Source organism: Catharus ustulatus, chromosome 17 (assembly GCF_009819885.2).
Source record: "Catharus ustulatus isolate bCatUst1 chromosome 17, bCatUst1.pri.v2, whole genome shotgun sequence".
Taxonomy (NCBI): domain Eukaryota; kingdom Metazoa; phylum Chordata; class Aves; order Passeriformes; family Turdidae; genus Catharus; species Catharus ustulatus.
Genome location: NC_046237.1, coordinates 8,009,307 through 8,021,031, shown reverse-complemented (window position 1 = coordinate 8,021,031; position 11,725 = coordinate 8,009,307). Strand labels below are relative to the sequence as shown.

Genomic DNA, 11,725 nt, shown 5'->3' with positions numbered 1-11,725 from the left:
CTGGCCCAGAGCCCTTCCAGCTACAGAAACAGCCGAGGCCAAGTCATGCTGAGCCTGCAGCTGGGAAAACAACTGTGGAGGAGCCCCTGCATGTTCCTCAGCTGTATTTTTAGTTGCTGCTGGGTCAGAGGCTGTCAGAGATGTGCAGGTGTTAGTGGACAGCATCAGGCTTTGTGGTGCAGTGGGCAGAAGCCGCAGCTGCCCACACCATGATGACAGGATTTCTCCGAGCTCTGGTGAAGTCCCTGTTGGTCTAGGGGCAACCACAGCTGCCACAGATCCTGACCACAGCCCAGTTCTGTGGGTGACAATGAACTTGCTGGAAATGGGTAGGGGAGGTTTTATTTTGGGCTGATGACTTCTCTTTCCAAGTTCTCTCCAAATACAGCCAGGCTGCTCGCACCTTTTTTGCTGAGTCCATGGGTTTTCCCTGATGTTTCCCCATCCCATATACACCTGCCAGTGGAAGGCTGGAGAGCAGCAGCAGTCATGCCTCTGGCACTGGTACAAGCTGCCCAGGGAATTCCCCGGCTGGTAACGGCACTGGGGAACACAAATGTGTTTGGATTTCCTTGCAGATGGTAAAAAGAGCTGGTGTCCTCATGTGCAGCCCCAACCCAGCTCCTGTCATCCCTGGGCAGCCCCAGCACTTGGCTGCAGGGGGGCTTGAGCCATGGCATCACGAGAGAGATGTGGAAAGAGCTGGGACAGGATGGGGAACTGCCCACACGTGCTGAGGAGAGTGTGGGGTCAGAGGGACTCCAGTCCTGGGGAGCAGGGGGTGGCCTATGGACAGTGGACAGAGGGGTCTTGACCTGCAGTGCTGGGCAAAGGACAGCTGCAGCACAGGTCTCCTGCAAGTCTCTACCCTCCTGGGCTCCTGACTCCCCTTTGACCATTCCCATGCCTTCTCCAGCAGCCTGGGGGAGCCAGCCTTTCCCCAGTGGAGCAGACCCCACACTCCCAGAACAGGCAGAGCTGAACAGGAGAAGCCTTCACCTGTCCAAAGGATTGGGGCAGGCAGGGCAGGATTTCATATTCTATCCCCTCTGTCACCACTTACAGGAAGCACTACTGGGACTGGCACATAGGTTGAGCTTTAGATGTGGTTTGGCTGCTCCTTGCCAAACACAGCAGTGTTTGGTCAGTGCACGGGTCTTTGAAGGCTTATTTTCAGTTCAACTTCAAAATTTGCTCAAAGCCACGGGTAGGACTTCCTGGTTTTGCTTCTCCTTTCTGTGCTATTCCCTATAAAATTTCATTTCTCTTTATGGAAGCATTCTGGTTCCTCCATGGTCCTCCTGAACTTCTTGATTGTTGTTTTGACACAGCCTTTCAGTGAGATGGGGTTGTCACCATGGGACGTTTGGGAGCTCCTGCTCCAAACTGAGCCAGACCCAGATAAGAGCTGATGATGGATGACAGGAAGGGTCACAATGCCAAGGAGGCTGTGAGTGGGGGTTTGGCCTTTTGCCTTCCTCCTCTGCTCTTGGATGTTTCTTTCTGGGCAAAAGAAGCTCTAGGGGAAAGGAGTAATGCCCTTGGGCTTCAGGCTCCCAGCGCTGGATTGGGCTGGCACTGATGGAGAGTCACAGCCTGTGGGTGGTGATGATGGGTGCCTGTGGAACACAGCTCTGCCCTGGGTGGTTTGTCCCTCTCTGCAGGCACCATTCTTGCCATGTCCCTGTTTCCCAGATTCCGGAGCTGACTGTGCCCCTTTCAAAAGTTGTAGCCACTCATATAAACCTTGAGAGCACATTCTGGGTGTCTGCCAGGCAGCCTGCAAGTGACCCTCGTGAAAACTTGTGGGAGAAAAGGCAAAGGGGAACAGAATGACTTGACCTCTCCATCCTCAAACTCCACGTGCAGAAATCCTATGGCATGCACTCCATGGCCTCATCCCTTGGGGTGTCCTGAGGCTGCACCACTGAGGGATTGCTGAGCTTGAGCAACAGCTGCATTTCACAACATCCTTGATTGGCTAAAGGATGTTGCCTCTGGCAGCCAGGACTTCCCTGGATCCAGCATGAAATTTGCCTGCATCAGCAACCATGGGTTTCCTGTGCCTGGACCCCAACAGGAAATGAAAGTAACTGAATCATTTGTTCTTCCCTCACTTTTGTCCTGCAAGAAGAGAGCAGTCAGCCCAGCTCTTCTGGCTGGGGGGACAGGGGTGTTCCCCCCTCACACCTGCCTGGCTGCACCCAGCTCCTGCCCCTCTCTCCAGCCATCGTGGCAAGAGCTGTGACATATCAGGCCTCAGCAGTGTTGTCTTTGGAGCTTGATCCTGGGGTGATGGATGTCTGCTCCTGGGCATGGCTGCTCTGTGCAGGAGCCCTGTGACAGGATCTGGAGGTGCAGGGTACCCCACTGAGGGAGTTGCCTTACTTCAGCTGCCCAGCCCAGGCAAGGAGCCCCTTTGTCAGCCCTGCTGGGTCTGGGGTATCCCTGGGGTCTGATCCCATGAGGTGAGAAGCTGTGACCTGCCTTCTTCAGCCATTGCTGTGCTCCAAGGCTGCTCTGGTGGCTTTGGCAGGCCTGTGGTGTGACAGAAGCAGCTCACAGAGTAGCCAGGAGAGCCATGGGACACGGACAGGAATGGAGAGCAGCAGGGCTGGGACCCTGCTCCTGGGCAGCCCAGGCTGTTCCCAGCTTTTGCTGGGTGCAGGCTGCAGGAACGTGGCTCTGTCAGGCTCAGGTGGCAGCGCCAATGCCAGCTCTGCTGCACTGAGGATGCCACAGGCAGGGACTTCTGGCACTGACTGACAGCTGGAAACTGGGCTGTTGCCTCCCCGTTTCCACTGCTCCTTCCCTGCTTTGGGTGATTGGCACCAGGTGTGCCTCTGTGCTGGGCCATGCCATGGTGCCAGCAGCACAGCCCAGCAGGGCAGGGGCCAAGCAGGAAGTCCTGGGGACACCCCCCGTGGCTCCACACACCACGCTCACTTGCAGTTCCCGTTTTGGCAGGGATATAAAGGTGGTGTGAGCAGGGAGAGCTCTGCACAGCCTGGACTGTGAAGCAAGGATGGGAGTGAAGAGCCTGGCAGTGGCTTGCGGGGCACTGGCCTTGTGCCTGGCACTCACCACAGCCACCAACCCCGGCTTCGTGGTGAGGATCACCCAGGCAGGCTTGGACTACGGTGGGTTCTGTTTCTGATTTCTCTCCTCACAGATGTGCTGGTGGCAGAGGTGTGGAGCCAGGTACCCTGTGAGAAGTGCAGGGTCCTGGGGCAGGATGGGGGATCAATGGCCGTAGGTGCCCATGTGAGGAGCACAGGGGCAGGATGGGGAAATCCTTGAACAGGGGTGCCAAATGCACCATGGCCCAGGGCTTGCCCTGCTGCACCTGTCTGCCCCCAACGCCACAACACAATGGAGCCCCTGCAGAGGGGACAGCCCTGTGGGGTCTCAGGGAGCTGCAGCCAGGCTGTGTGGGGGGCTGGCAGAGCAGGAGGGGGCTGGTCCCACAGCATGTCCAGGCAGCCAAGCCGTGAGCCCTGGAGGAGGGAGCTGCAGAGCAGACAGGAGCTGGGGAGTTTTTGGGTGGGGCAGTGACAGAGATGGATGGGCCATGTGCTGCTTTTATTGAGCCCCAGCTCCAGCAGAGCACAGTTATGGATTGAAATACACTGTGTGAGAAACAGCTCATTTACCAGGCAGCTCTGCCAGCTATGTGGGAGAGAACGTGACTCCCTTTCTTAGACGGAGGCAGGGGTGCAGCACCCATTGATGTTGTGCCACTCCCTGGTAAAACTCCCTCCATCTTTGCCTGCTGGCACTGGGCATGGAGCAGCCCAGTGCCTCGGACCTGTCACACACCTCACCTGGTTGACAGCCAGGAGAGTGAGGACTGGGACACCTCTCTCCTTTCTGTGGCCCCCACCTTCCCCTGGGGCTGCAAGCAGGGCACCAGGCAGCATTGCCTGTGTGCTCACAGGGCTCTGTGCACGGAGGTTTGCTTTAAAGCCAGCCTGGGAGGCAGCATCACCTCGATCTTTCCTCTGATCCTTCTCCTGTGCACCCAGTGTGTGCTCCAGCTTCTGTGGCAGTGGTGGAGTGATGCTCTCCCTGTGTTCCTTTAGCCCATGAGCAGGGGTTGGCAATCCTGGAGAAGGAGCTGGCCCAGCTGAAGCTGCCAGATATCTCAGGCGAATCTCGTGTCATGCGCGTGGGGAAGGTGCGCTATGAGCTGTCCAGGTGAGCCCTGCCAGTTCCTTGGAGCCACCCACTGCCCCCAGTCCAGGGTATGGCAGGAGATGTGGGGAGGGTGGGGAGCCCCCACAGCAGTGAGGACCATCCTGTCCCATTCACAGCTCCCTGAAATGTTGGCTCTGTCCTTGATACAGGCAGATATGTTCCCATTTCACTCCTTGCCCAAATCGAAAAAAGGGAACGGGGTCACGGCACTCTGGATGTGTGTGGATTGTGTGCAATCAGCTTGGATAGTGGAGATGGCCTTGCCGGTGTGACCAGAGCACACGTTCCCATGTGGAGCAGGAGCCCAGCCCCTGTGGAAATGCCAGCTCCCTGCTGCCCCAGGTTCCTCTCTGTTCCTGCAGTGCAGCGTTTGGAGCTGCCGTGGGTGCCTGCAAGGGTCACATTCCCAAAGGATCCCCTCTGCTGTGTGTGTCCCTGCCCAGCATTGCTTTGCAGCAGCAGAACTGCAGCTGGGGATGCTGCCAGTGCAGTGACACCACTCCCTCCTGCTCACCCTCCTTCCCTCCCTGATTGTCTCTCTCCCATCCTCCCTCCCTCCCTAGCACTGTGCTTGGGAGCAAGGAACTATTGTAACATGACTTTTCTTTTTATTCATGCATTTTCAGACTGCGCCTTCGTGATTTCCACTTGCCATACTCAAGGATTACCCCAATCTCCAACGTGGGCCTGCAGGTCTCCATCTCCAACGCCTTTACTGAGCTTGATGGGGACTGGAGGGTGAAGTTTTTCTTTGTGTGAGTTCCCAGCTCTTCCTCTCCCTATTCAGGCACCCACCCTGTGTCTCCAACACTGGATCCGGACAGGTTTTTCTCCTCTCCCTTTCTCTTGTGTTTTGGGCAGCTGTCACTTTGCTCCCCCAGATATAATGGATTAAACAGAGTGGGAACAGGCAGGAACAAGGCACACAGAAGGGGAGCTATACATGGATCCTCAGGTGTCTCTTCAACCTCCCCTACTTGCTCTCACTCCCCTCTATTTAAAGGTTACCTCTCCTAGTTTATGTGCCAGTGGAATTTGTTTCTCCCGAGTTAAAAATCTTTCCAAGTCTCCTCTGGATGCACCATACAAGGAGGAGAATGATCTAGCTAGATTATTCATCCTGAAGCTGATTTGAGGTCTCTTCACCACGCCTTGGCATTGACAAACATCCCTTTCTCATTCCCCTCTCCCTGCAGCCGGGACCATGGATCTTTTAACCTGAAGGTGGAAAATGTCTACATCAAAATCGCCCTGAGTCTGGGCAGTGACACCACTGGGAAGCCCACCATCAGCACCTCGGCCTGCAGTGCCAGCATCTCCCAAGTGCGGGCACTCTTTTCGGGCAAGTTAGGGTATGTAACTTCACTGGAAGTTCTGGAAGCACTGAGTGTTAGCCCCCCTGCCATAGGAATGTGGCTCTGGTGTGAGGAGTAAGTTGTTGGCAAATCTGAGGTGTCCTAGTCCAAAATCTGGCCTGAATCTGCTGCACATGTGGCTGCACATTGAAAGGGGGTGGGTGTGGTTAAGGCAGACACCAGACTTCTGTGGTTTACTAAACCCTGGGGCAAAGGCAGATCCAAATTGGTGTGGGAATGATGTTCCCAGGCTCTTGTATCTCTAGGGTCTGCCTTTCCTGGGCACATCCTTCTGCAGTATGGATCTGAGTTAGGGCTTCTCTCTGTGTTTCTCTGCAGGTGGCTTTACAACCTGTTCCACAAGGCTATTGAATCCAGGTTGCGAAACATTTTGGAGGACAAGGTATGTGAGCAGTGGAGGGCAGGTTTTCTGGTGGTCTGTAGCCGTCACTTGTAGGTGATGTGCTTGAAGGATCATATGTAGTGAGGTAACTAGAACCAGAGCACACAACTGTGTTGCCAATTCAGTAAAAACTAAAGGACTGGGCATTGCAGGCTCCATAGCATAGTGTGACTCAAGCTGAATTTGAAACCTGGAGCTTTTGCCAAAACCCAGCATAATTGGTTCCTAATTAACAAAGGCTTTTCTTTCCATGTGGTCAGTTAATTAGATCTTATGTCTCAAGCCAAACTCATTGTAACCTGATCAGAGCTGTCCTTTAACCAGCCATATTCTTGGAGGGCTTTGGGGAACACTGGGGGGAAACTCTCATTCCTGGATTTCAGACATTTGGTGTTTTGTTTTACTGAGGGGAGTCAGGGAGCTCTGGTACCGCTGCCTGGTACAGACACTGACATGCAGGAGACCTGCAACCAGACATGGAAACAAGCTGTTAGCAATAATTACTACAAGAATAACTGGCATGAGTTACAGCCTCTCTGGATGTGAACCTTGCTCGGGAAGGAGGCAGTTGGAGAACAGGCAAATCCCACTCCTGCAGCAGATCCCATCATCCCCAGACACTATTCCTAATTCCATGCAACACCTTTCCCAAGCCCCCTGGGGTCTGTGAGAGCAGATGGTCTGGCAGCCGGAGCAACACCAGGGCTCAGAAGCCTTTTCTGCTGTTTTGTCCCCTGGAAGGAGGACAGATCTGGGACTGCATGGGGACCCCACTGTCCTCTGCTCCTCCTCCAACCCCCTCTGCCCCACACACATTCTTCATTGTCTTTGTGGAGTGATGGTGTGAGGGGCAATGGGCAGGAGAGGGCAGGGATTGAGCTGTGCCCTGGGCACAGCTGGGCTGCAGCCCAGGCCAGGCAGCCTGTGTCTGCTTCCTGCTGTTGCTGCAATGCTTGGGCAGTGCTAGTACCCCCAGTTCTGGGACTCCGGTCACAGGGAGATCCCAGTCACAGGGAGATCCCAGTCACAGGGAAATCCAGGTCACAGGGAAATCCAGGTCTCAGGGAAATGTGGGTCATGGGGAAATCCCAGTCACTGGCACCAGGGCTGCATTTTTCTGCCTGCAGCAACCTCCTCTCAGGCAGTGATAGGGCATTTTCAGCACAGACAGAAAAATATCCCTGGGGACAGGGAAGAGCTGCAACCTGCTGTCACGAAGGCCATGCACAAGGCTCTGTTGCCTCCTGCTCCTCTCTGTCATTGTGGTAGCTGCCCCTCTACAGTGCTGCATCTCACCATCAGCTCTGTGGGCTGCATGCCCAGTCAGACAGATGACAGACAGATCCTGCCCATGGATGTCGTGATATTACAGTGAAAAAATTGAAAGGAGCTTGTGCTGATTTCCTCAGCCATCTGCAAGATGGTGCCCTGCAGTAAATTTCCCAGGCTAGTGGTGAACCTGCCCTTTGAGTAGCTCTGCTTTAGCCGAGGCCTGGTTGCTCAGCACAGTTCATTCCTGTATGAGCCACATGAGAGTCCTTGCAAGGGAGCTGAACTGTGCCACAGGAAAAGCACTGCAAGCAGTTGCTTGTATTTATAAACCCTGCTTGTGTCTTTGACAGTTAATGTGGTGCCTGATTAATGGAGACAATCACCACTGTGTGCTCTTTGATTTAAGCAGGCTTTGTCATGGGGCAGGGAGTGTGGCTGAGGTTTCGAGTGGGGACTGTGACCCTGTCACCCCTGCTCAGCTCTGTGGCCTTTCTGTCCCACAGGTCTGTGACATTGTGGCCAAGTCTGTACGCAATGACCTCCAGACATACATCCAGACGCTGCCAGGTACTGGGGGGCTGCAAGTGGGTTTAGGAGCAGCTCTTCCTAGCTCTTCCAGCCATGAGGAATGTTTTAATTTGTGTCCACTCCCCATCTCTTAGTGTGCCAGCACCCAAGCTGGAGCTCTGGAGCATCTTCTCAGCAAATACAAATCACTCTGTGTCCTGTCAGGCTGTTAAGATCCCTTCAGGATCTGTGTCCAAGGACTTGTGAGGGCATGGGCTGCCTTAGCTGGGGAATCCAGGCCATTCCTCAGATCCAGGAGATGGTTGTAAAAAAGCTTGGAGAAAAATGGGGGGACTTTGCTTCTTAGCAGAAGCAAGCACCAGGGCAGTTGGTACTGAGCTGATGCACCAGGCAGCCCAGGTATGGCACTGCCCAGATGTCAGTGGAGGCTGTCTGCTCCCAGCTTTCCCAATCATGTCATTGTCACTCATCTCTCTTCCTCATGTTTACAGTCACAGCCAGAATAGATGACAAGACTGGGATCGATTACTCCTTGGTGGGACCCCCAAGAGCTACTGCCCAATCCCTGGATGCGGACCTGAAGGTGAGAGGCAACCCTAGAGACACTTCAATTTACCAATACCATTGCCACAGGAAGGTGGGAACCAAGGTTTTGGTACCTGCTGCAAATTCATTTTGGCAGCCTGAGTCAGCAGATGAGCCCCATGGCTGCTGCACCCCTTCTCCAAGTCTCTCTCTCCTCCCAGGGTGAATTCTACTCCCTAGCTCACCGCTCCACTGTCCCCTTCTCACCACTGCCACTGGCCTTCCCCTCGGATCACGAACGCATGGTTTACTTTGGAGCCTCCAGCTACTTCTTCAACACAGCTAGCATTGCCTACCACAAGGCTGGGGCACTGGTCTTTGAAGTTACAGATGCCATGGTGAGTGGCACAAGTGGGACAGGGCTGGGAAAGAGGTTCCATTTGCTGAGGTGCTCTGGGAGCAGCCAGCAGTCTTGGAGAAGCCCCAGTGAGAGAGTTGGGGGCTGTGGAATGGGGCTGGGCTGTTGGACATGGCAGCATTTGAGGATGGGAGGGCTCACCATGGGATCCTCTGGGACAAACTGCACCAGTGTGACAGTCCTCTCCTGCAGATCCCAAAGGAAACAGGATTCAAATTGGAAACCTCTGTCTTCTCAGCCTTCATTCCCCAGGTGAGCAGTCTGGCCCTGCCTGCCCAGAGCTCTTGCACACACGGGCTTTGCTCTGTGCCAGGTGCTCTCCCTCAGGTCCAGGGCTTGGCTCCATCATTCCCATCCTCTCCCTACTCCCACACAGCTGGAGGAGATGTACCCCAACATGCCAATGAAGTTCAGGCTGTCAGCTCCCACTGCTCCATTCCTGACTATTGGACCAGGAGGAATCTCGTTCCAGCCCGTTGTGGATGCCCAGGCTTATGCCATCCTTCCCAACTCCAGCCTGGCTCCTCTCTTCCTCCTCAGCCTGGTGAGCTCAAACACAGCCTGTGGCAGTGGGGCAGAAGGGAGTTTGAGCTGGGCCCAGTCCTGTTGCTCAGATCCTGCCAGGGGAGGTGCTGGGTGCTGACCAGGCACAGTGGGGGTGTCCCCAACAGAACAATCGCTGAGCTGAGAAATGCCAGCTTTAATGCTGGGTGCAAACACGCCCCTGAATGGGCAGTGGTGTGCTTCAGCTGGTCAGAGCCATTGCTCCGGGTGTCTGCTTTGAGGTGAGGTGGGAGGAGCATTGCCAGAGCTCTGTGCTCTCTCCCAGACAGGGAACGTGTCTGCTGTCATCAACGTGAGATCCGGCCGCATCGTTGGGAGCCTGGATGTGGGCAGGTACAGAGGGGAGCAGCGACTGACTGGGCAGGCGGTGGCTGGGGGTGTTTCTGTTTTGTGTGCCGTGGGACAGAGAAGGGGGGGTGGGAAGGCCCAGGGATGTGGGCTTGGTGTGGAAGGAACGAGCTGGGGCTGGAGGGAGAGGGATCTGCATGGCCATCGATGGGTGGAATTGCTCCCTCTGTTGGGACATCCTCCACAGCACCACTTCTGTCCCTGCGCAGGATCAGGCTCTCTCTGAAGGACTCGGCTGTTGGCACTTTCCAGGTAAGCTCTCCTTGACCATGACCAGAACCCTCAGCATGGAGCTGGCAGCCTGCTGGGGCTGGAACAAAGGCTCATTCCCTGCTGCGTCCCAACATGGGACCCCTCACTGATCCTGCAGCCTCCTCCTGCCTCAGCCTGCTGGCTGGGAAAGGATCCATTGCTCCTCTCACCGCAATATTTCCTACCCTTCCAAAGCTGCTGGTCTCTGGCAAAGCATGTGCCCATCCCAGCTCTTTTTTCTTTTCCTTTTTTCCTTTTTTCTAATTATCCTCCAGTGCCATTATGTCTCCTGTCCTGCAGGCTAAAGCTTTTCCTCCCTCTCTCCCCACTTCCCAGGTTCGAAGGATGCAGAACCTCATGAACGTCTTGACTTCCAGTATCCTGCTCCCTCGTCTCAATGGTGAGAACCTACTGGAGGGAATGGGGAAGCTGGAGCACCCTCCACTCAGGTTGCTCCATCCAAGTGGCCCAGCTCACTAATTAAATCCTCATTGCCAAGGCTGATCAGGGAAAAGTGCATGCAGGAGGCGGTAGTGAAGCAGTGGCAGCCTCTTGCTGCTCTGACAGGCTCCCAGCAGCAAATGCAATGGAAAAAATGAGCCCTAGCATATCCTTCCTAATGCTTTCCAGACTCTCTCCCCAAATCCCTGCTTCTCCTGCCTAGCCAGCAGCTCACACAGAGTGGGGCTGGTGGCTGGAGGGCCCGAGGGGGCTGTCGTGGTACAGCAGGCAGCGCTACCTCAGGAGCTTGGGAGGAGTTTCCTCTGCCTGCCCCAGGAGCAGTGGAGGAGAGGAAAGGGCTGGGGGAGGGAGGTGGCCACGTTCTGTGTGTGCTCTGTGCTGCCTTGAGTCCCATTCCCATCCCAATGCAGGCACGTGTGTTGTCTTTTCCAGCCCGGTTAGATGAGGGCTTCCCTCTGCCGCTTCTGGACAGGATTCAGCTCTCCAATATCCTTGTGAAGTTCCACCAGGTGAGTGAGGGTAGAGCATCTGGTCCCAGCTGGGGCCCATCCTGCTGCCCCCAAAACCCTGCTTACCCGCACAGCCTCCAAATCCAGTTCCCCCAGGCATGCTGGGAAGTGATGGATGGGAAGGGTGCTCTCGCAGCAAACCAGTGCTCTGCTTTTCCTGGCCACTTGGTGCGAGTCTAGGATGGCACCACATTGTTCTCCAGTTCTTATATGTGGGGAGGTCTTAATTTCCCATGACCATTTTTATAGAAGCATCAACCCCAAATCCCCACTCTCCCTGACTTGCAGTACCTGGATTGGTGTGATGCCTGCTAGGATAAAACCCCTGCCTGCCCTGGTGGAAGGAACTGTGCCAGGTCCAAGGGAGCAGAGAGCCCCCATGATGGGGTACCTTGGGAAGCCACAAAGCAGGGTCCCCATGGGGATGCCAAATAGCTGTAGTGAGGTGTGGCTGTGAAATTTCTCCAGAGCCTGCCAGGGGGAAACATAGGCACAGGGGTTGGCGGAGCCACAGGTACCAATCCATTCTTCCTTCAGGAATGTGTGGGTGCTGGGCAATGCAGCTGCCAGGGCCTGTAGCAGCCCAGTGCTTTCTCTCTTTCTCACAGAATTTCCTGCTGCTTGGAGCAGACGTTCACTTCCAGCGCCGGGGATGAAGATAAGGTGATGAGAGCCTATGCTCCATTCACCACATTGCCTTTCCCTGCCCTCCTGCATGTGCCAAAGCCCATCAGACCTGCCACTGTCCTGCACTGCTGCCTTGGCCTGGACCCCTGGGTTGGGCTCGCCTGGTGCTACCCTGAGCCGGGGGTGCCCTGCCCTGGGCCAGCCCCTCCCCTCCTCCCTCTGAGCAGTAATAAAGGTGCTGGTTCTGGGGCTATGGTGGTGGTGT

The 11,725-nt window shown here is 55.3% G+C and overlaps 1 protein-coding gene across 1 annotated transcript; it reads left to right on the top strand.

The window, feature by feature from the left end:
- The first annotated feature begins 3,025 nt into the window (after positions 1-3,025).
- Positions 3,026-11,508, top strand: BPI (bactericidal permeability increasing protein). The gene is made up of 15 exons (XM_033074962.1): positions 3,026-3,140; positions 4,083-4,197; positions 4,824-4,952; positions 5,394-5,549; positions 5,892-5,955; positions 7,731-7,794; positions 8,247-8,338; positions 8,502-8,678; positions 8,891-8,950; positions 9,075-9,242; positions 9,528-9,595; positions 9,820-9,862; positions 10,199-10,262; positions 10,757-10,833; positions 11,442-11,508. Exons 1-15 carry the CDS (start codon positions 3,026-3,028, stop codon positions 11,487-11,489), a joined length of 1,440 nt encoding a protein of 479 aa, XP_032930853.1. The 3' UTR covers positions 11,490-11,508.
- Positions 11,509-11,725: the final 217 nt, after the last annotated feature.

Bases quoted from the DNA above. Each gene is read 5' to 3' on its own strand.
- BPI (XM_033074962.1), top strand. From the start codon at position 3,026: ATGGGAGTGAAGAGCCTGGCAGTGGCTTGCGGGGCACTGGCCTTGTGC. The intron at 5,550-5,891 runs GTATGTAACTTC...GTTTCTCTGCAG, and splicing joins CTCTTTTCGGGCAAGTTAGG to GTGGCTTTACAACCTGTTCC. The intron at 8,679-8,890 runs GTGAGTGGCACA...CCTCTCCTGCAG, and splicing joins TTGAAGTTACAGATGCCATG to ATCCCAAAGGAAACAGGATT.